The sequence below is a fragment of the Lynx rufus genome, unplaced genomic scaffold (assembly GCF_022079265.1).
Source record: "Lynx rufus isolate CCGP_SWC_20201006 ecotype Redwood Valley unplaced genomic scaffold, mLynRuf1.p SCAF_3, whole genome shotgun sequence".
Classification (NCBI taxonomy): domain Eukaryota; kingdom Metazoa; phylum Chordata; class Mammalia; order Carnivora; family Felidae; genus Lynx; species Lynx rufus.
This window is the reverse complement of record NW_025814845.1, coordinates 29629299-29652869: the sequence shown is the minus strand read 5'-3', so window position 1 is coordinate 29652869 and position 23571 is coordinate 29629299. Positions and strand designations below refer to the sequence as shown.

The following is a 23571-nucleotide window of genomic DNA, read 5'->3' as shown; positions in this document are numbered from 1 at the left end:
GAGACTTTTCCTTTATAATTTTAGAGAGAGAGAGAGTGGTGGAGAGGGGCAGAGGGAGGGGGATAGCGTTGTAAGCAGGCTCCAATGCTCAGCGTAGAGCTTGATGCAAGGCTTGATCCCACAACTCTGGGATCACGACCTGAGCTGATATTAAGAGTCAGATGCTCAACCAACTGGGCCACCTAGGCACCCTGACAAGAGACTTAAAAAAAAAAAAAATCCTGACAGATTTTTAAGAGAACTACAAAGTATTTTTCTTTTTTAATTAAAAATACAGCTGACCCTTGAATAACATGGAGGTCAGGATAGCTGAGCCCCTGCACAGTTCAAAATTGGCATAAAATGTTGATTCCCCAAAACTTCACTACTAATAGCCTACTGCTGACTGGAAGCCTTACTAATAACATAAACAATTAATACATGGTTTGCATGTTATGTATATTAAATACTGTATTCTTACAATAAAATAAACTGGAGAAAAGAAAACGTTATTAAGAAAATCATGGGGTGCCTGGGTGGCTCAGTCAGTTGAGCATCTGACTCTTGATTTCAGCTCAGGTCATGATCCCAGGGTCGTGGGACTGAGACTCACGTCAGGCTCCACGCTGAGCATGGAGCCTGCTTGAGATTCTCTCTCCCTGTCCCTCTTCCCCATTCACTATATCTCTAAAAAAAGAAAAAAAGAAAGTCATAAGAGAAAATACATTTATGGTGCTGCACTATATTTATTGAAAAAAAATCCACATATAAGCAAATCTGCACCGTTCAAACCCATGTTGTTGAGGGATCAACTGTATACTTGACATACAATATCCTATTACTTCTAGGTAAACATCATAGTAGTTCAATATTTATATACTTTACAAAATTATCCCCATAAGTCTAGTACTATCTCACCATACGAAATTATTACGATATTACTGACTATATTCCCTATGCTATATATCATACCTCCATGACTTATTTATTTTGCAACTGGAAATTTGTACCTCTTAATCCTATTAATGCCTATTTTGCTCTAAAGTACTTATTAAAAATGAAAAGAAGAATCACTAAAATAAAAAAACTCAAATTTGACCAAATTTCAAGAGTAAGTGAACTGATTTGATGAAATTATCCAGAAGTTGTAGTGACAAAAAGATATTATGAAAGAGAGTTAAAGAGATAGGAGGTCCTACATATGTCTAACTGACACTGCAGAAGGACAGAATAGAAAGAGCAAGAGGTAATACCCAAGAGATAATGACTAAGAATTTTCCAGAATTGATGAAAGACAGCAATTTTCAGATTCAAGAAATAAGACAAGCCCTTAATAGGACAAATAAAAATAAATGTACACAAGTAACACTAGAGTGATCTTCAGAATAGTAAAGTCAAAATAATTCAGAGACAGTACCAAATAAAGCAATGCTTTTAATGTATGCTTTGCTTACCACAGGACAACTTAAGTAGTATGTCTAATTCTGGAAGCATATATCTTAAAGATCAGAAATGGGAAATGTATGCAGATAATGGCTGAATATAGTGACTTCCTGGGATGCTATGTAGCAAAACATTGTAAGACCATGTCTTCATTCAGTGTTGATGTCTGATATGGATACAAAAGTGTGGAGCTAAAGCATTTGAACTGTATTATCATTCTAATTCAAAAGGGTACCAAAATAGAATGCTCAAAATTTTAGGTTTCTAGGAAATATCTTTTACACTAGTTAATCTTTCTTAAGAACCACTTTAATCATGCTATGGTTCTGCTCAACATGGTTGAGTTACTTCTGCTTAACTTTCAGAGCTTTCCAGATACAGGAACCAACTTTCTTCTTCAGCCTTATTTTCTATAAATTTTCAATCAAAGCCCATATCTTCAGTCAAGCCAATCTTGAACAAGCCATAAACAAGCTTCAAGTTTTTCTTCTTATCTTTGTTCATGCTGCTTTGCATGGGTTGAATGACAGACTGCTAAATGTCTTATGGTATCCACTAAAACAAGTTTCAGTGGGGCACACGATCGATGATCTACAGAGACTAAATTTGTAGCTTCCCTGGCAGCAGTGTGGCGTGACTATATGATTAGGTTCTAGTGATATGAATGGAAATAATAAATGCATCTTCCAGACTAGGTCCTTTAAATGTTTCTTGCACTCCACTTCTCTTTCTCCCTTCCCTGGGGTGGAAATACAGATCTGGTGCTGTTAACTATGCATATGAAGACAAAACATCCTAGCAAATAGCAGAGCAGTAAGATGGAAGCAAGGAACCTGGGACTATGTACAGCCTTGTGAAGCAGACATGCAGAGATGATCTGCCTACCTCTCTCTGTTATATGAGAAAGAGAAAGAAGAAAAACCATCCAAACTACCATATTCTTAGAGCCCTTGTAATTTTGTGTTTTTTTTCAATATATGAAATTTATTGTCAAATTGGTTTCCATACAACACCCAGTGCTCATCCCAAAAGGTGCCCTCCTCAATACCCATCACCCACCCTCCCGTCCCTCCCACCCCCCATCAAACCTCAGTTTGTTCTCAGTTTTTAAGAGTCTCTTATGCTTTGGCTCTCTCCCACTCTAACCTTTTTTTTTTTTCCTTCCCCTCCCCCATGGGTTTCTGTTAAGTTTCTCAGGATCCACATAAGAGTGAAAACATATGGTATCTGTCTTTCTCTGTATGGCTTATTTCACTTAGCATCACACTCTCTAGTTCCATCCACGTTGCTACGAAGGGCCATATTTCATTCTTTCTCATTGCCACGTAGTACTCCATTGTGTATATAAACCACAATTTCTTTATCCATTCATCAGTTGATGGATATTTAGGCTCTTTCCATAATTTGGCTATTGTTGAGAGTGCTGCTATAAACATTGGGGTACAAGTGCCCCTATGCATCAGTACTCCTGTATCCCGTGGGTAAATTCCTAGCAGTGCTATTGCTGGGTCATAGGGTAGGTCTATTTTTAATGAAGCCCTTGTAATTTTGGATCTCTCTGTTACAAGTTCATCCTATACCTTGATTTATTCAGATCATCTGTCTTTTAAAGATTCCTAATTCAACTTTCCTTGATCTCCTCCATCTCACATATGTAAGACTTGTAAGCTATACCACAAAACTGGCAATCGCATAAGGCTGTGTTTTATCGTAATTAGTTCTGTCTTTTTGAGAGTAGGATCCTATGGTTCACAGCTTTTAAGATGATCCACAATGATCCCCACCTCCTGGTTTCTTTGTGTAATCCCCATCCCTACCCCTTGAAGTGTGGGCTGGACCCAGGGACTTACTTCTACATAACAGAATATGGCAAAAATGATTTTGAGATCAGGTTATTTATTAAGAGATTGTGGCTTAAGTTTCAAATGGCTGCTCACCATCTATTACCACCTGCTATGTTATGAGGCACTCTATGGAGAGATCCACGTGGCATGGTAATTAGGTAAGTTTCTAATCAATGGCCAGAGAGGAACTGAGGCTCTGAGCCTAACTACCTGTAAGGAACTGAACTCTTGTCAACAACCATGTGACTGAGAGTGGAAACAGATTTTTTTCCCAGTCAAGCCTTCAGATGAGACTCCAACCTTCACCAATAAAATGCAGCCTTTTAAAACCTTAATGCAGCTAGGTGCACCTACATTGCTCATCCACAAAAACTATAAAACAATAAATGTATACTGTTTTAAACTGCTAGGTTTTGAGAGCAATTTGTTATGTAGCAATAGAGAACTAACATAGGGTCATATTTCATATTTCTTCTAAAGTACATAGCACAGTGCCACATACCTAGTGGGCATTTAAAGAATTTGCTAGTTAATATTGCCCCAGCAATACTAAATCATAAGCCAAGTGGTCCAGAGTATAATTTACCCACTGGTGAGATTATGTAGTAGCTCTTGGTAATACAAATTCCGTTAAGGAGGAGCCACTGAGGATCTAATCAGTTGTGAAATTTGAACAGCGGTAAACTTTAATCCTAAAATTAAATTTAAAATTTAATTAGGGTTAGTTTGGAAGCAATTTAACATATCAGTTAAAGTTAAATTAACATATCAGGCAGACCAGAATCCAAGTTTAGTTATTCACATTTATATTATAAACATACATATATAAAGTAAGGGTTATCTCACAAATGGACAGACGGAGTATAACCACAGAGCCGATAACCCACGCTAATACTCGATAATGGAAAATGTACAAAGGAAAATATTTGGATAAAGTAGTCCTATGAAGAAAAGTGTACTAATACATAAAAAGAAAAGCTTTTGTTGTTTAGAATATGAAGTTATTGTATACATATCTCACGTAGAGATTTAAAAATTGTACAGATTAGCTTGGTAGACAAACTTCATTTCAGGGAAATTCTGAATATATTGGACCAAGGATGTTACTGTATTACCTGTCTTATCGTGTCACCTTCCTGATTGCTAACTGTAATCATTTTATCTTCACCACCTAAAGCAAGCAGATTTTCTGCATTCCAACATCCACATGTGATTCTCTTAGTGTGTTTTCCTGAAAAAGAGATGATTTTTGTACAGACACATGGGTTTCTCAAAAAAAAATTAAAAGATCTGTGATGTCTAATCTGAACATTTAGGTAATATGACATGGATATTAAACAAAGAATGTTAAACCTCATCAAAGCAGTTAGTGTCTAAGCAACCTTATTTAAAAGTTTATTACCAAGTTACAAATCAATATAACAGCATAGAAGAGCAATAATGCTTTTTTTTTTTTTAACTGTTTAGGTGGATATTCTGCTACTTGATAAGTTTGTTTGCTTACCATGTAGCTAACCCTGTAACAATGTCTCTAAGAGAGGCAAATCCCACAGCACTGGAGTTATCTTTACTATACTCAGCTTTACAGGGTGGTAGACCCTTGGTATAAACAGATTCAACATTCACAGTTTTGACTATTCATGAAAAATTAGAGGGCATTAGATTTGTGATAATACTGAGGTGCAAATCTGAATGTGTCCTAGTGAGACTTGTGTTAAGAACTGAGTCACTTAACTAGTAAGGGATATTAGATAGAACCACTATGTATCAGGAAACTTTTTTGCTGAGGAGTCTAGCCAGTGCAAAAACTGTATTTGGGGAGGCAGAGAATTACATACTTGACACTGTGAGATTTATTGAAGGTCCTAGCATAAATTTTTGAGTCTCAAGATTAATTCTACAATGAGAAATAGAATGGTTAAGTATACATACTCTGGAGCCAGACTGCCTAGATTTGAAACTTGGCTCCACCGCTTACTGTGAGCTACTTAACATTTCTATTCCTTAGTCGCATACCCATAAATTGGGGATAAGAGTAGGGCCAATCTCACAGAGCTGAGGATCAAATGAGTTCAAGCACTTAGAAGAGTGCCAGGCATAAAGAAAGTGCCATATAAGTTTAGCTATTTTGGCTGCTTTTGAGAGCAGAGACCACACCATTCTTTCCACCCCTTACAGAACTTAATACAGTACCCATGCAGGAAGTAAGTTCTAAGCAAGTAGTTATTAAGTGAGTACAATCTGAGGCAGGAGTGTGCCAGCTATGTTAGAGGCTCAGCAAGGAGGACAGTGTGGCTGGAGCAGAGGAAGTGAGAAGATGAGATGAAATCAGAGTTTGCAAGCGCCAGGTCATGCAGGCCTTGGCTGGCCATTGTGAGGACTCTGGCTTTGACTCTGGGTCAGATGGAGGACCATTGGAAAGGTCTGAGAAGAAGGCTCACTCTGGCCCCTAGTTGAGAATATTCGATAGTGGGGCAAGAGTTGAAGCAGGGAAACAAGTTAAGAGATTGCAGAAATTCAGTGGAAGATGTTTGAGGCTCACACACAGCGGAACAGGACAGGTGGTGAGAAGAGGCTGGATTATGGAGATATCTGAAGATAATCCTGTAAGATTTTCTGGCAAATTAGATATGGAGGCTATGGGAAAGAGGAAGAGTCAAGACTAAGGGTTAGCCTGAAGATCTAAAATGATGAGATGTCACCAATGGTGAGAGGGACAGCTGTGTGTCCAAAGGGTTTTAAAGATATTAAATTTGAAGTATTTATTAGATATCTCATCAGAGATGCTGAGTAAGCAGTTGGATATAGGAGTCTACAAATTGGAACAGATAAACATGGGAGTTGTCAGGATACAGATGACATTGCCAATCAGGAGGCCAGAGCACAAAAGTGAAGGGAGCATTCAGAGAAGACACTGAGATGTAGTAGAGTTTTCTGATTAGAAATTAAGGGACTTGGGTGCTACATTGGAACTGGGCCCAGAGAGATGGGCATGAGGAGGGAAAAAAGAGTGAACAAAGAGAGGTGGGAAAATCTCAAAGACAAACTCCTTTCTATACCCGAGAAAGGGAGAAGAACATCTCTCCCTCCTCCTTCCTGTACACCTCAAGGCCTCTTTGCTTGCAGTGCTCAGAACTCAGGTTGGCCTTAACATCAAGAACAGTTAACATGTTTTGTGTGCCTACTTAAAGTGTTCTGGGCACTTTACATGTACTGACTTATGTAATTAATACTGACTCACAGATGCTCTAGTATGGTAACTGGGGTCTGAACCATGTTATTGAGAGGCTTGCAACATTTAATTAAACTGTAGTAAATGAATTTCATGTATATAAGAACCATGCAATGAGAAAACTGCCCGTGTCTAGTCTAGTTGAGGAAATAAATCAGTGTGAGATGAAACGTGGTAACAGATTTTAGTTACTGTGAAATGTTGACAGATCATGCTACCATGCGGCAGCTACCTGGAGTGGAAAAGCTTGGATTTAGGAAAGTGAGTTATTTAAAAGGAAAAAAAGGCAGTCACAAATCATAGCCAACTCTGAAAGAGGCAGCTATTATATATTTAGCTAAAGATACAAAATTAACTTGAATCTCCTTAGGCCCATTTTTCACAGTTAATAAATGACTGAGAACAGACTCATATTCATATTAAATACGAAGATCACATATAAAATCATGAACATATGGCAAATGCCTGACACAAAATAATCATGCTTTGATGAATTATTTTCTTATACATCAGGTGTCAAAATTTCTGGGGCCTGTAAATTAATTGGCGGGATATTCCTACAGATGAACTGGGATACAAAAAAATGCCTAACTGAAGTCAAATAGACAATTTGTATGGTGAAAGTTGTTTTTTATAACTCAAAATAGTTTGTTTAGTTTTTCAAATGGATCAATAACATTACCTTTTGTCTGGAGTACTAAAAATATTAATATTAAACAGACATATATGTGAAAAAAATGAAATAATTTAATATCCTCAGTTGAAAGGTACTTTCTCAAGTATTCTGTGGGTACTCTTATCTCCAGGGTTTAATTTCTTCCTTAGCAGTAAATTATAACTCTTCTGGCTACCTGGGTATAATTAAGCCTACTAGTTTCGCCATTTACCAGCATGATGTTACAATAATTAAGAATAGATCTGTTTCTTCTTGGGTATTCAGAAGGCAGATGCTAAGTGACCAGAGATTGTGGGAATCAAAGAGCCTGAACCAAGAATGTCAAACAAGGAACGACACACTGTAGTCATATACCCTGAGGCAAATGTAATTCCCAGTGCCTACATAGGCTAACTTGGTGTTTGGAGAGAGTAAGAGGTTAGAATTAATATCTAGTTATATTCTCACCAAACAGTCACCAAATGTTTTAGTCCATCTACTGATGTGTTGATATGAACATGAGCTATTCCATGTCCACAGTTCTCAATCTGGGTGAGAAAGGGACAAATGGAAGCCATCCTATTAATGTCCTGGTGTCCACAGGCACAGGTGGACCTTAGAGAGACATTCATTCTATTTAGCCTGGGTAATTCTTAGGAGACAGTATAGATGGATCTTGAAGTTTAGCCAGATATAAGGTTTGACCAGGGGAGCCTCACTACTACACAATTTCCCTTGCAATATCAGCAAAATCTAAGGCAGTAAAATATATTACATTTATGTAAAGCATCTCAAGTATTTAGCAGTGTTTCCAGCTATAACCTACCCAGCACAGGAATCTTTCGAGATGTCTGACGATTATAAATAAGCAAATTTCCTTTAACAGTTCCAACAGCCAGGAAACTTCCAATTTTTGACCAAAGAAGGAAAGACATTTGATCCCTATAACATTAAAATATCAATTACTAAAAAAAATTCACAATCATAACCTCCAAACAGATCCTTTAAAAAGTATTTCATGAATAATTTTAGTATCTACTTAGGAGCTGAAGTACAAAATTACAACTTAATGCTTTAGAACAAAAACTAAGTGCTAAAGATATTTTGGAGATGCTAGAAGGTGATCTTACTGTCAGGCCTACAAATTCAGTGCAGACCTACGAATATGTAATAAATAAAAACGTAAGCCATGATGGAATCTCAAATTTCGTTAAGATGCCTCATGATGAGATGGTTTAATTAGTCTAATGACCGTTGTAAATGTGGTAAAAATCTTAATGGATGAGAACACCTCATGCTTTCAAAAAAGTATGTCCAATAACACGGTATATTAAACTGGAAACATCATCGACAATTCATCGCCTTAAATAAAACATATATTTTCCAACTCTGTCACTTTTTAAAGTTTTTATTTAAATTCCAATTAGTTAACCACAGTAGAATATTAGTTTCAGGTGTGCAATATAGTGATTCAACACCTGAATACATGACTCAGCGCTCATCATGACAACTGCAACCCTTAATCTCCATCACCTCTTTTGCCCATCCCTCCAGAAACCTCCCCTCTGGTAACCATCAGTTTGTTCTCTATAGTTAAGAGTTTGTTTCTTGGTTTGCCTCTCTTTCTCTCTCTTTTCTTGTTTTGCTTGTTTTGTTTCTTAAATTCCACATGTGAATGAAATAATATGGTATTGGTCTTTCTCTGACTTATTTCACTTAGCATTATATTCTCTAGCTCCTGATCAATGTCACTGCAAACGGCAAGGTTTCATTCTTTTTTATGGCTAAGTAATATTCCGTTGTGTTTATGTATGCACATAAATACATATATACCACATCTTCTTCATCCATTCATCAATCAATGGAACTAACACTGTTTCCATAATTTGGCTAATGTAGATAATGTTGCTATAAACATCAAGGTGAACATATCCTTTCGATTTAGTGATTTTGTACTCTTTGGGTAAATACCTAGAGTAGTATGATTGAAGGATCACAGGGTAGTTCTATTTTTAACTTTTTGAGAAACGTGCATACTATTTTCCATAGTGGCTATACCAGTTTGCCTTCCTGCCAAAGTTCCCATTTCTCCACATCCTCACCAACATCTGTTGTTTTTCATTTTAGCTATTCTGACAGGTATGAGGTGATATGTCATTGTAGTTTTGATTTGCCTGATAAGTGATGTTGAACATCTTTTCATGTGTCTATCAGCCATCTGTATGTTTTCTGCCCATTTTTTAATTGGATTATTTATGAGGTGTTGGATTTTATAAATGCTTTATATATTTTGGATATTAACCCTTTATTGGATGTCATTTGCAAATATCTTCTTCCATTCTATAAGTTGCCTTTAGTTCTGTTGATTGTTTCCTTCATTGTGCAGAAGCTTTTTATTTTAATGTAGTCCCAAGAGTTTATATTTTGTTTTGTTTCCCTACCCTCAGGAGACATCAAGAAAGAAGTTGCAGGGTGCTTGGATGGGTCAGTTGGTTAAGTGTCGACTCTTTTTTTTTTATAAATATATTTTTTAAGTTTATTTATTTATTATTGAGAGGGTGAGAGCACAGCTGGGGAGGGGCAGAGAGAGAGGGAGTCAGAATCTGAAGCAGGCTCCAGGCTCTGAGCTGTCAGCACAGAGCCCAATGCAGGTCTCGAACCTACAGACCATGAAATCATGACCTGAGTGGAAGTCAGACACTTAACTGACCAAGCCACCCGGCACCCCTAGTATCTGACTCTTGATTTAGACTCAGGTTGTGATCTCACGGTTGTGAGATTGAGCCCCACTGTTGGGCTCTGTACTGGGCATGGAGCCTACTTAAGATTCTCTCTCTCCTTTTCCCTCTGCCCCTCCCCCATGCACTCTCACAGACACTCTCTCTCTCAAATTAAAAAAAAAAAAGGTGCAGCAGCAGATGTCAAAGAAGTTACTGCCTGTGCTGTCTTCTAGGATGCTTATGGTTTCAGGTCTCACATTTAGGTCTTTAATCCATTTTGAATTTATTTTTGCATATGGTGTAAGAAAGTTGTCAAGTTTCATTCTTTTGCATGTTGCTATCCAAGTTTTCCCAACACCACTGGTTGAAGACACTGTCTTTTTCCCACTGGGCATTTTTTCCTGCTTTGTTGAAGATTAATTAATCATATAATTGTGGGTTCATTTCTGGGCTTTCAATTCTGTTCCATTGATCTATGTGTATTTTTTTGTGCCAGCACCATACTGTCTTGATGATTACAGCTTTGTAATATAGCTTGAAGTCCAGAATTGTGATGCCACCAGCTTTGCTGTTCTATTTCAAGGTTGGCTATTCAGGGTCTCTGGTGGTTCCACACGAATTTTAGGATTGTTTGTTCTAGCTCTGTGAAATTGTTGGTGGTATTTTGATACAGATTGCATTAAATGTGTAGATTCCTTTGGGGAGTATGGATATTTTGACAATATTTGTTCTTCCAATCCATGTGCATGGAATATTCCATTTCTTTGTGTCATTTTCAATGTCTTTCAGAAGTGTTCTATAGTTTCCAGAGTACAGGTCTTTCATCTTTTTCCTTAGGTTTATTCCTAGGTATCTAGGATTTTGGTGCAATTGTAAATGGTATTGATTCCTTAATTTCTCTTCTACTGCTTCATTATTGGTGTACAGAAATGTGACAGATTTCTGTACATTGATTCTGGCAACTTTACTGAATTCGTGTATCATTTCTAGCAATTTTTTGGTGGAGTCTTTCAGATTTTCTACACATAGTACCTTGTCATCTACAAATAATGGAACGTTTACTCTTTCCTTATTGATTTAAATGCCTTTTATTTCTTTCTATTGTCTGATTTTTGTGACTAGGATTTCCAGTACTATGTTGAATAAAAGTGGTGAGAGTAGGGGCACCTGGGTGGCTCAGTTGGTTAAGTGTCCACTTCAGCTCAGGTCATGATCTCATAGTTTGTGGGTTTGAGCCCCACATGAGGCTCTGTGCTGACAGCTCAGAGCCTGGAGCCTGCTTTGGATTCTGTGTCTCCCTCCCTCTCTGCCCCTTTCCTACTCAAGCTCTGTCTCTGTCTCTCAAACATAAACATTGAAAAAATTAAAAAAAAAAAAGTATGAGCTGGACATCCTTGTCTTGCTCCTGACTTTAGGGGAAAGGCTCTCAGTTTTTCCCCATGGAAGAGGATGTTAGCTGTGGGTTTTTCATATATGGCCTTTATTATGAGGTATGTTTCCTCTAAGCCTACTTTGTTGAGCATTTTTATCATGAATGGATGTTGTTCTTTCTCAAATGCTTTTTCTGCATCTATTGAAACAACCATATGGTTTGTACCCCTTCTCTTATTGATGTGATGTATCATATTGATTGATTTGCAAATACTACCCTTGCAACCCAGGAATAGTTCCCACTCGATCATGGTGAATAATTTTTTTAATGTTTTGTTGAATTCAGTTAGCTAGTATTTTATTGAGAATTTTTGCATCCATGTTCATCAGGGATATTGGCCTATAGTTCTCTTTTTTAGTGGAGTCTTTATCTGGTTTTGGTATCAAAAGAATGCTGGCCTCATAGAATGAACTTAGAAGTTTTCCTTCCTTTTCTATTTTTCTGAAATAGTTTGAGAAGACTAGGCCATAAGTCCTCTTTAAATGCTTTCTAGAATTTGCCTGTGAAGCCATCTGGTCCTGGACTTTTGTTGGTTGGGAATCTTTAAACTGCTGGTTCAATTTCTTCACTGGTTATCAGTTTGTTCAAGTTTTCTATTTCTTCCTGTTTCAGTTTTGGTAATTTATATGTTTCTAACAATTTAACCATTTCTTCTAGCTTGTCCAATTTGATGGCATATGGTTTTTCATAATATTCTCTTATAATTGTTTGTATTTCTGTGGTGTTAGTTGTTACTTCCCCTCTCTCATTTGTGATTTTACTCATTTGGGCCCTTTCTCTTTTCTTTTTGGTAACTTTGGCTGAAGGTTTATAAATTTTATTTAGTTTTCTCACAGAATCAGCTCTTGCTTTCATTGCTCTGTTCCACTGGTTTGTTGTTGTTGTTGTTGTTGTTTTTAGTTTCTACATCATTTATTTCTGCTCTAATCTTTATTATTTCTTTCCTTATGCTGGCTTTAGGCTTCATTTATTGTTCTTTTTTCTAGCTTCCACTAGGTGTAAGGTTAGGTTATTTAAGGTTTTTCTTGCTTCTTGAGGTACACCTGGATTATTATATACTTTCCTCTTAGGACCACTTTTGCTGCATCCCAAAGGTTTTGGACCATTGTGTTTCCAATTTGATTTGTTTCCATGTGCTTTTTTCTTTCTTTTATTTCCTGGTTGACCAATTCATTGTTTAGTAGCATGTTATTTAATCTCCATGTATTTGTTGTCTTTCCAAATTTTTTCTTGTGCTAACTTCTAGTTTCACAGCATTGTGATCAGAAAAGGTACATGGTAAGACTTCAGTCTTCTTGTATATGTTGAGGCCCATTTTGTGACCTAATATATTATGTATTCTGGAGAATGTGCCATGTGCACTTGAAAGAATATGTATTCTGCTATTTCAGGATGGAATATTCTGAATATATCTGTTAAATCCATCTGGTCATTCAAAGCCATTGTTTCCTTTTTGACTTTTTGTTTAGATGATCTGTCCATTGGGGTGCCTGGATGGCTAGGTTGGCTGAGTGTCTGACTTTGGCTCAGGTCATGATCTTAGGGCTAATAGGTTTGGGCCCTGCATAGGGCTTTGCACTGGCAGCACAGAGCCCACTCAGATTCCCTGTCTTCCTCCCTCTGCCCCTCCCTCACATTAAAATTTTTTTTGATGATCTATTGATGTAAGTGGGGTGTTAAAGTCCCCTACTATTATTGTATTATTATCAATTAGTTCCTCTATATTTGCTATTAATTGTTATATATATTTGTGTGCTCCTAAGCTGGGTGCACAAATATTTATAATTGTTAAATCTTCTTATTGGATTGTCCCCTTTATTATTACATAGGGTCCTTCTTTGTCTCGTTACAGTCTTTGTTTTAAAGTCTAGTTTGCCTAGGGGTGCCTGGGTGTCTTAGTCAGTTAAGTGCCTGACTTCAGCTCAGGTCATGATCTCATGGTTCAGGAATTCAAGCCCTGCATTGGGCTCTGTGCTGACAGCTCAGACCCTGGAGTCTGCTTCGGATTCTGTTTCTCCCTCTCTCTGTCCACCCCCAGCCCCACTCACGCTGTAGCTCTATTTCCCAAAAATAAACATTGAAAAAAATTATAAATAAATAAAGTCTAGTTTGTCTGATAAAAGTATTGCTACTCTTTCTTTTGACACCCATTTGCATGATAAGTGTTTCTCCATCCCCTCACTTGCAATCTGCAGATGTGTTGAGGTCTAAAATGAGTCTCTTATATGCAGCATATAGATGGGTCTTGCTTTTTTATCCATTCTGACATCCTATGTCTTTTTTTTCTTAATGTTTATTTTGAGAGAGTGCACACATGCAAGCAGGGGAGGGGCAGAGAGGGAGAGAAGAATCCCAAGTACACTCCACGCTGTTAACATAGAGGCTGACGTGGGGCTGGATCCCACAAACTGTGAGATTATGACTTGAGCTGAAATCAAGAGTTGGATGCTTACCTGACTTAGCCACCCAGGCGCCCCATAACATGCTATGTCTTTTGATTGGAGCATTTAGTCCATTTACATTCACAGTAATTTATGATAGTTGTGTTATTTATTGCCATTTTATTACTTGTTTTGTAACTGTTTCTGGAGATTTTCTCTGATTCTTTCTTGTCTTTCCCTCTTTCATGTTTTGCTGATTTTCTTTAGTGATATATTTGGATTTCTTTATTCTTTGCATATTTATTAGTGGTATTTGATATATTGTTACCATTAGGTTTGTATAAAACCTCTTTTGCAAATAGCAGTCTATATTAAGTTGATGGTTGATTAAATTTTAACCCTTTCTTTTCTCCTCTCCTCCCTAAGTTTTAGGTATATGTTATTATATTTTATATCCTTTTTTTGTGAGTTCCTTGACTGTTTTTTACAGAAATGTTCATTTTTACTGTTTTTGTGTTTCCTGTCTTTATACTGTCACTTTTGGTTTCTCCTTTCCATTCAAAGAGTCCTTTTAATATTTCTCACTGGGCTGGTTTAGTTGTCACGAACTCCTTTAGTTTTGTTTGGGAAATTCTCTATCTCTCCTTCTATTTTAAATGATAGACTTGGGGCGCCTGGGTGGCGCAGTCGGTTAAGCGTCCGACTTCAGCCAGGTCACGATCTCGCGGTCCGTGAGTTCGAGCCCCGCGTCGGGCTCTGGGCTGATGGCTCAGAGCCTGGAGCCTGTTTCCGATTCTGTGTCTCCCTCTCTCTCTGCCCCTCCCCTGTTCATGCTCTGTCTCTCTCTGTCCCAAAAATAAATTAAAAAAAAAAAAAACAAAAAAAAAACGTTAAATGATAGACTTGCTGGACAGAGTGTTCTTGGCTGCAGATTTTTCCTGTTCAGCACTTAGCACTTTTTTTTTAAATTTTTAAATGTTTGTTTATTTTTGAAAGAGAGAGACAGAGTGCAAGTGGGGGGAGGGCAGAGAGAGTGGAAAACACAGAATCTGAAGCAGGCTCCAGGCTCTCAGCTATCAGCACAGAGCCTGATGCAGGGCTTGAACTCCTGAACTGCAAGATCATGACCTGGGCGGAAGTTGGATGCTTACCTGACAGAGCCACCCAGGTGCTCCTCCTGTTCGGCACTTTGAAGATATCATGCGCTCGCTTCTAGCTTGCCAAATTTCTGTTGAAAAATCTTCTGCTAGCCTTATGGGTTTTTTCTTGCAAGTTAAGGACTTTTGTCTTGCTGCCTTTAATATCTTTTCTTTAGCATTATATTTTGCAATTTAATTACAGTATGTCTTGGATTAGGTCTGTTTGGGTTGGTTTTGATGGGAGTTCTCTGTGCCTCTGGATCTAGATGCCTGTTTCCTTCCCCAGATTAGGTAAGTTTTCAGCCATTATTTCTTCAAATACATTTTTTGCCCCCTTTTGTCTCTTTTCTTCTTCTGGGACTTCTATAATGGGAATGTTATTATATCTGATGGAGTCACTGAGCTCCCCAAGTCTATTATCATGTTGTATAACTCTTCTTTCTTTTGTTCAGCTTCATTACTTTCCATTACTTTGTCTTCTAGGTCACTAATTTGTCCCTCTCAGTCTTCCAGCCTGTTGTCCACTGCATCCAGTGTGTTTCTAATCTCATTTATTGCACTCTTCATCTTTTTTTTTTTTTAACTCTTTGTCTCTGTGGGATGGGTCTCACTGATGTCTTCTTTTCTCAAGCCCAGTGAGTATCCTTATGATTGTTGCTTTAAATTCTCCATCAGGCATGTTATTTATATCTATCTCACTTAGATCTCTGGCCGTGACCTTATCCTGTTCTTTTGTTTGGGATAAATTCCTTGTCTTCTCATTTTTTTCTAAGTCTCTGTCTTCTTTTGTGTGCTATTAAAGCCAGTTAAGTCTCCTGCTCCTGAAACTAATGGTCTTATAAAGAAGACATCACATAGCATTTAGGGCCTGGTGCTTCAGGGAGTGCTTCCAGTGTGTGTGCGTGCACTGTGCTGTTGTGTTTTGGCTGCCCTATCCTTCAGTGAGTCATCTGCAGGGCTCTGCTTGACTTCTATGCACAATGTTTGGTCCCTGATCTGATGTGGCAAGTTTTAGTCTGCTTGTGAAATGAGACCTGTCACTACTTCCACCAGAACTGAGGCCCTGCAGCACTCTCTGCTTAGGAGACATGGTGTGGGCAGAGGTTTGTGATGGTCTTCTGGGGGAGTGCCCTGCCACACTGGGACTGAGGTGTGACTGAGAAAAGCAGTTCCACTGGAGCACAGGGGGTACTTAATATAAGTTAGGCAGCCAGTATCCATGCTGCACTGCTTCCACAGGTGACTGTGTTTATGCTGTGGAGAGAGAAATGGCACTGACCAGCTCCTTTGTTCCTGGAGATGTATCTCCGTGAATGCTGTCTCTCGGGGACATGCTCTCAGAAGAGCAAATGATCTCCCAATTTTGTGGCCCAGTCTCTCTTCAGATTGCTGTTGACATGCTGTATGCCCCAGGTTGTTTATCTGCCTTCTCTCAAGGAGCAGGACAGTACCCTCTAGGCTCTATCCTAGTGAAGCCTGCTGACCTTCAAAACTCCAGGCTTTAAGCCCCATTGGTTGCAAGAACTCATGAAATTCAGCCCTTCTCATTTTCCAAGCCAATGGCTTTGGGGAAATGTTCTCCTTGTGCATTCCCCTGTATGCTCCTCTCTCAGTTGCCCTTCTCCATGACCACGCTCCTTCCCCTCCACAGCAGCCAGGATCCATTTCTCCACTAAACCATGTCTCCACACTTCCTATCTTTTTCAATGTGTCCTCTTCTCTCCCTTTAGTTGTAGAGTCTGTTCTGTCAGTCTTCAGGTCGATTTCTGGGGTATTTAGGATGTTTTGATAGTTATCTAGTTCTATTCATGGATCAAGGTGAGCCTAGGGTTCTCCTATTCCACTGTTATTCTCCGTCTCTCCCAACTCTGTCACTATCAAGGGTAGCTCATTTAGAAAGAGGTAGAAAGCACATTTGCCTACCACCAGTTCTTACGTACATTCTAGGATCTACTGGTTGAACTTTTATATAATTCTTTACTACATGGAATCAGGACTCCTTGGAAAGTAGTAGATTCCTTTCCATATATTGAGGAAAGAAATCACAAAGGGTATAGAAAAGTGTTTCTGAAAATGCAATCACAGGACCAGCAGCAGCATCTGGGAAGTTCAGAAATGCCAGTTCTCTGATCCTAACCCAGGCCTACTGAGTGAGAAACTCTGGTGCCCAACTATCTGTGTTTTAATAAGCACTCTGATGCACCTAAAGTTTGAGAACCACTGATAGGCCATTCACTGCAGAAAATAACACTGGTTTCAAGAACATTTGATACCTAGGAGACGGAAGTTCACCTAAAGTATATAAAAAGTTAGTTGTAACAACAGAAGGATGTAGTAAATGTGTAGTTAAAAAAATTACTTCTGGGGGCACCTGGGTGGCTCAGTCGGTTGTGCATCCAACTCTTGATTTTGGTTCAGGTCATGATCTCAGGGTATGTGAATTTGAGCCCTGAATCAGACTCTGCACTGACAGTGAGGAGCCTGCTTGGGATTCTCTCTCTCCCTCTCTCTCTATTCCTACCCTGCTCATGCTGTCTCTCTAAAAAAATAAATAAACTTAAAATTGTTTTCTTTAATTACTTCTAATAAGAAGTACTAATATACCAGGCTGCTGTGTTTCATGTATTAAGCATATATTTTTAAAAGATCAATATGCATGTTTCTCTTAATGTTTAAGCAGGCATGACAGCTGTGAGACTGTCTCTCAGATCTCCAGCTATGGAAAGTGTAACTGACCAGTGTCCCCAGATGCTTGGCACTGGAATCCATCACCTCAATCTGCTGGGGCCCACGCCCTCCCACAGGCTACTTCCAGAGAGTAACTGAGTGGACACGGATACTGTTGAGGCCCATTCCCAGGAGATACAGGATTTCTCTGATGGGTTACTTTGGCTTAAAGTCTCCCCAGAGCCCTAGCTGAACTTTCTTAGAACTGAGCTGCAGTCTAAGACATTTCTACCTAACCTTTCTTCCTTCCCTCTCCACTTCACAAGGGTCAGATATGCACTGTGGTCTGGTGGCTCTTCTAACCTGCCCCCTCAAGGTTCCCCCACAGTTATTTCTTATAATAAATCTCATACACTCAATCCTCTTTGGGAGTCTGCTTTTTATAAAACATGAACAGAAAGAATTGTGAGCAAGCTAAATAGTACCTTTAGACATTAAATATTAACTAATATTTAATTGGTTCCACCTTAATGATAATTACAATAACATCTACCATTCACTCAGTTCTTGGTTTCATGCCCAGGCATGACACACAATTAAACCTCACAACTCTGAGATGATATGAGGAAATGGATCTGTGGGAAGATAGACAGCAGAGGAACATACACCAGTCTGAAACACTGGAAATTATGCTTTTTTCTTCAGGAGAGAATGTGGTCTCACTGATGCTGAATTTGGTTCAAGAACCAGTACTTGATGTTTATAAATATTCTCTTGAATGGAAGAACAGAAAGTACTTCAAATCTTTTGAAAAGTGATGCACACCCCAAGTGTAAAAGGACAGAGCAAGAAATGTTAAGACTTTATAATGGGCAGACAATATCAACTGTGAATGCACACCTCATGAGTCAATTTTGAGGGAAAGGAAAACTATGCTAAGGTTACCTTTGGTCTTGTTCTGCATGGCCACCTTTCTTCCTCTGGGTTATTATTATCCTTGGTAAATTGGAAATTTATAGTCTTATCTTATAGTGTGTGTGTGGCCTACCTGCATGCCACATGACACCATGAGGCAGATATTATTACTATACCCGTTCCATATAAAAGAACTTGGGATTTAGAGAGAGGTTAAACAACTTGTTCAAGGTTGAGCTACCAAGTTTCAGTTGTAAATAAAATTTGCTTTTCCATATGTCAAAATGGTTTCTATTTTAGCACAGACCTGTAATTCATTCTGTTTTCCAAATGTATTTTCCATTTGGGAACTGTCCCACCTTTCATCCCACTCTTCACCTGGTGGGATTTTCAATCCCATGGCACTGTGTACCCTACTCAGGGACCTTTTGAGTAACTGAGTGGACAGGGTGATGTGATGGGATATGCTCTTCTCTTTGGCATAACTTGCTGTGAATGATATGATATAAGTCAATAGCTGGCAGTAGCCATGGAAACAGTCTGATTTAGAATAAGTCAATACAGAGAAAGGAAGAGCTAAGAGCTAGAGTCTTGACTGCATCACTAGAAACCCTAGATCCAGCCATGCCTGCGGCCAATCCTATCTCCAGATTTTTCAGATATTTTGTCTCATCTTTGTACATTTTAGTCTGTTCCATAGAAAGCAACTTCTTAAGAAGCTATTTATATTTTATAATTATAACAGTTTTACTCTAATTGGGCAAAATCAATAGAATTATATGTAACAATAAAAAATAAATGAACTTTCTTTCATAATAACTCACAAATGCATTTTTATAATGATAGCAATAAGTATTGTTAGTATCAAACCTACAAATAATCATATTTCTTTCTTTTTTTTTTTTATTTTGAGAGAGAGAGAGTGAGTGCGCATGCATGCGCATGAGCTGGGGAAGAGCAGAGAGAGGGAGATAGAATCTCAAGCAGGCTCTGTGCCATCAGCACAAAGCCTGACATAGGGCTCAAACCCATGAACCATGAGATCATGATCTGAGCTGAAACCAAGAGTTGGACACCCAGGTGCCTCCAAATAATCATATTTCTAAGTGAAGATTTAAAATAAAAAAGTTATTCTTACCTCATACCACTGTCTAACTGGCTGGTTTTATTTGTGTTGGCATCCCATAGATAAATGCAACTAGATTTCTCTGCAATCACTGCTAGGATATCTCCATCTTTATCCCAATCCATAGCAACACAGTTACTTTTAAAAAAGAAAGCAAAATATCACTATACTTTTTCTTACAGCAAGGGAAAGAAATTTAAAAATCTATTTGTGATTTTTATTTATAGCAAGACCAATGTACTTTGAATAGGTCATAAACTTTCTAAAGTGAGAAATACAATTCACTATTCACTGCGTAGATTACACTAAGTTAAAATTTTTGTTGTTGTTGAGAGGATGGGAAGAATTTAAATTCTATTTTAAATATAATTTATATATACTACATTAAATATAATTACACATAGTAAGTTAGCAGATTTTTCTTACATCCTATAAAGAACCTGGCCTTTTGGTAAGACAAACTCATCAAGTACCTCTACAAAGAAATCACATCTGGAATCAAGAGGTAATTTGTATGACCAAATGTCAAAAGGTCACTTCAGATTTACAGAGAAAGAGAAGGTACTGATAAAAAATGAAGTTATATCTACACAAATTGGGTATAAAACAGATCAAGGTTGGGTAGATGTGGGATTGCAAATAATGGAAAAACTGGATTTTGAAGTGGTAAGAAATGTTATTTTCATTTTATATTATAACAGAGTAAGAGTGATTTGATTAAAATGACAAAAGTTATAAATAGGAAATGCTTTTTTAAAAATGTTACAATTGAAAATTATTCCAAAGTGTTTATCATAATTCAAAAACTTCCTTGAGAATTAACTTTTTCTTCTCTGATTTTCATTTTGAGACTCTGCTCTTGGATATCGGCTAAGCCATACTCAGTTTTATAGTTAAGACAATTATTTCAATCACTTTATTCTTCAAAATTAATTTTCTCTAATATTTTCAGAGATTAGGGAAGTTTGGAAGAGGGAAGCTTTCAAATTTTTGATAAAATCATCTAACAAAGGCAATACATAAAGCTATTTTATTTATCTGCAGATCCTCTGTCAGTCGAATTTAACTATGATAAATACAGCAAAATAATTCAAAGGTAAAAAAATATATATATAGCTAATATATAACCAATAGAGGTCACAGAGATCATGCAAAAACCCCATACAATGTACTCAAAGAAGGTCCTTACTAAGTGCCTTTTTGTTTTTAGACATAATTACAACTATTTTGACTTCTGTTTTCCATAATATAGAAAACAAAAGCAACAGTTAAGAGGCGATGGGAAACACCAAAATGGTGGCATCAGGTGAGTGGGGCAGAGAAGGAGGTGGGAAAGGCTGTCAGAGACCAACGGAAGTAAAACAACCTTTGCAAAGATGGTGGCAGTAAACCACAGAAAACAGACATGAATTTAAAAAGCATGGCAGCATAAGACCATTTAGATGAGGAACTCTACACACCTTAGTAACCATTGAGACTATCAATAAAATAATACAGGTAATTTACAAAGAATCATCAAAAATGCTTAAGTTATATTTTGTGTAATCTAGAATGATTTCCTGAAAACAGAATGTCTTTGTCATTTAAAAAGTATGTGGAAAGTAACTATTTTCCAACAATTTGTGAAATGCTATAGGGATGTGGATTTATCTTCTCTGCCTATACACACACACACACACACACACACACACACGCACACACACACACAGGCTTATTTATAATTAAATAAGTATTCTTCCATATAGACTCATTTATAATTATACTTTAAGGCTTCCCTCTGAATGTATGGAGGTTATAAATATCAACTCTATCTGTTTACATGTTTTACTAACAACTTATGTATAAAAAAATCTCTTTGCAATAAAAAAAGCAAAAGAGGAGATACAGATTATATATATGTGGTAAAATTCTACTTGATTATAGTTTTAAGGCAATACTGTTTTTATCTTTTAGGAAACAAAGCTTGAAAAAGTTTTTGACCCACCTCTGTACTTACCCAGGTAAGTTAATTTCACTTCTTTTCTGACCATGGCGATCAAAGATTTTCACAATATGATCAGCTCTAAAAGCAATTAGAACACAAAAATATAATCTGTTTCTTTTTATTTATATACATTAAAAAAATTAAGCTGCCATTCAAGTGATTTCAGTGATCTCTCATGACAGTTTCATAATTTGTACCTACAAAGTTATTATCAGGGAAAAGACTTTATGAACTGTGATTTTTTTTTAGGTTTATTTATTTATTTTTGAGAGAGAGAGTGAGAGAGAGAGAGAGCAGGGGAAGGACAGAGAGAGAGGAGAGACAGACAATCCCAAGCAGGCTCCACACCATCAGTGCAGAGCCCAAAGTCAGGCTCAAACTCACAAACTGGGAGATCATGACCTGAGCCAAAACCCAAAAGTCTGATGCTTAACCAACTGAGCCATTCAGGCGCCCCTGAACTGTGATGTTAATGAAGATGAATGTATTACTTTTCCCACTGTACAACCACCATACAAGAACTTCTACTAAACAAATGGTGTGGTAATACAGGCATACAAGCCTCTGAAGTCAGGATGATTTACTTAAAGCATTCATTGATTTCTTACCCTGTTACTGCAAGGTAGTTTCCTGATGTTTTTTGCCAGGTGAATTGTATTGGTGTGCCAAGCCAAGGCCTTTCTATCAGTGAGAAAACACGCTAAAAAGGCAAACGCAATTTTTATATTTTCAAAACATACAATTAAGGGTTGGTCAAAGACACCAAAACACGATCATGAAAACAGTAGAATTCAGGATGGTAAAGGCTTATTGTTAGAACTTATCCAGAAAAAGTCAATAATATAACAAGCAAAATGACTAATCAGATCAAGCAACCAATCAAAAAATTTCCACAATTTGGCTGTTAAAGTATGGACCTTAGTACACACAGGAAAGCAGTTATAAAATTTGGTTTTAAATGTTTTGAATATTCATTTCATGAAAATTATAATTTTAATGTTTTATATGTTAAAGAGTAAAATAACTTAAACTTGAATTTAGCTAATAATCATTAGCTAAATGGAGTTTAGCATGGCATGGAGTTTTTAAACTTAACAAAACTACCATTTAAAAAATCTTAAGCGTGATAAAAATACAAATGTCTATCCTTCATTCAAAATTATTTTCTTCCTTTACCCATTAGTTATACTTACTTCATCATTAAGTGCTTAATTTTGCTATTGGGTGGACAGTGTATCAGCTGAGAAGCCTTTCTTTTCACTTAGTCAAGAACTGGGGTATCCAATATGGAAGCCACAAATCACAGGTGGACTTGAAATTTTATTAAGGGCTTGAAATGTAGGTAGTATGAATTTAGATGTGTTGTAAATATAGAATACATACACATTTCAAGGACTATGAAAAATGTGAACTATCTCATTGATATTTTATATTGATTACATATTGAAACAATATTTTGGATATACTAGATAAAATATATTATTTAAATTAATCTTACCTGTTTCTTTTAAAACATTTTAATGTGGCTACTAAAATTTTTAAATTACACTGGCTCACATTAAATTTATATCAAACAATATTGATCTAAAACTATTAAGAACATAAGCTTGAATGAAAAAATTTAGATTTTAATATTAGGTTAAATTATAAATAATTAGGTTAAATCATAGACCGTATCTAGGCATATGAAGTTTAAATACTACAGCTGGCTTGGCAAGGCTAGTGGCTACACAAAACTCATCCAATGCTTAAAATTAAACACCAATCAATTTGGTGTGTTAAGTGGATGAAATCCACCTCTATTGAAAACAGGTGCACCTCTATAATCAAAGGTGCATTCACATTTTGTGGAGCAGGAAAACACCTTGAAGGAAAAAAAAAAGCATAAAGGCATCTTTTGCAATTTTGTGACAACATGACCTAGAACCCCTTTATTCAAGCGATGCATCCTTAAATTTCATTAGCTTCATGGTCGCGCTCTTCTAGCTGTGACCTTACAGATTATTTTTCTTCAGTGGAGCTATATATACATGCTCCATATACAGTACACAGGA

General features: G+C 37.2%; 1 protein-coding gene across 1 annotated transcript in view; it reads right to left on the bottom strand.

Annotated features, from left to right (window-relative positions):
- Positions 1 to 23571, bottom strand: part of WDR19 (WD repeat domain 19) — a 113533-nt gene that overhangs the window by 88958 nt on the left and 1004 nt on the right. Inside the window, exons 2-6 of the mRNA XM_047090378.1 lie at positions 22126 to 22217; positions 21530 to 21595; positions 19546 to 19671; positions 7980 to 8095; positions 4382 to 4497 (exon numbers count right to left, since the gene is read on the bottom strand). Of these exons, the coding sequence (XP_046946334.1) occupies positions 4382 to 4497; positions 7980 to 8095; positions 19546 to 19671; positions 21530 to 21595; positions 22126 to 22217 (516 nt within the window). The remainder of the gene's footprint in view (positions 1 to 4381; positions 4498 to 7979; positions 8096 to 19545; positions 19672 to 21529; positions 21596 to 22125; positions 22218 to 23571) is intronic.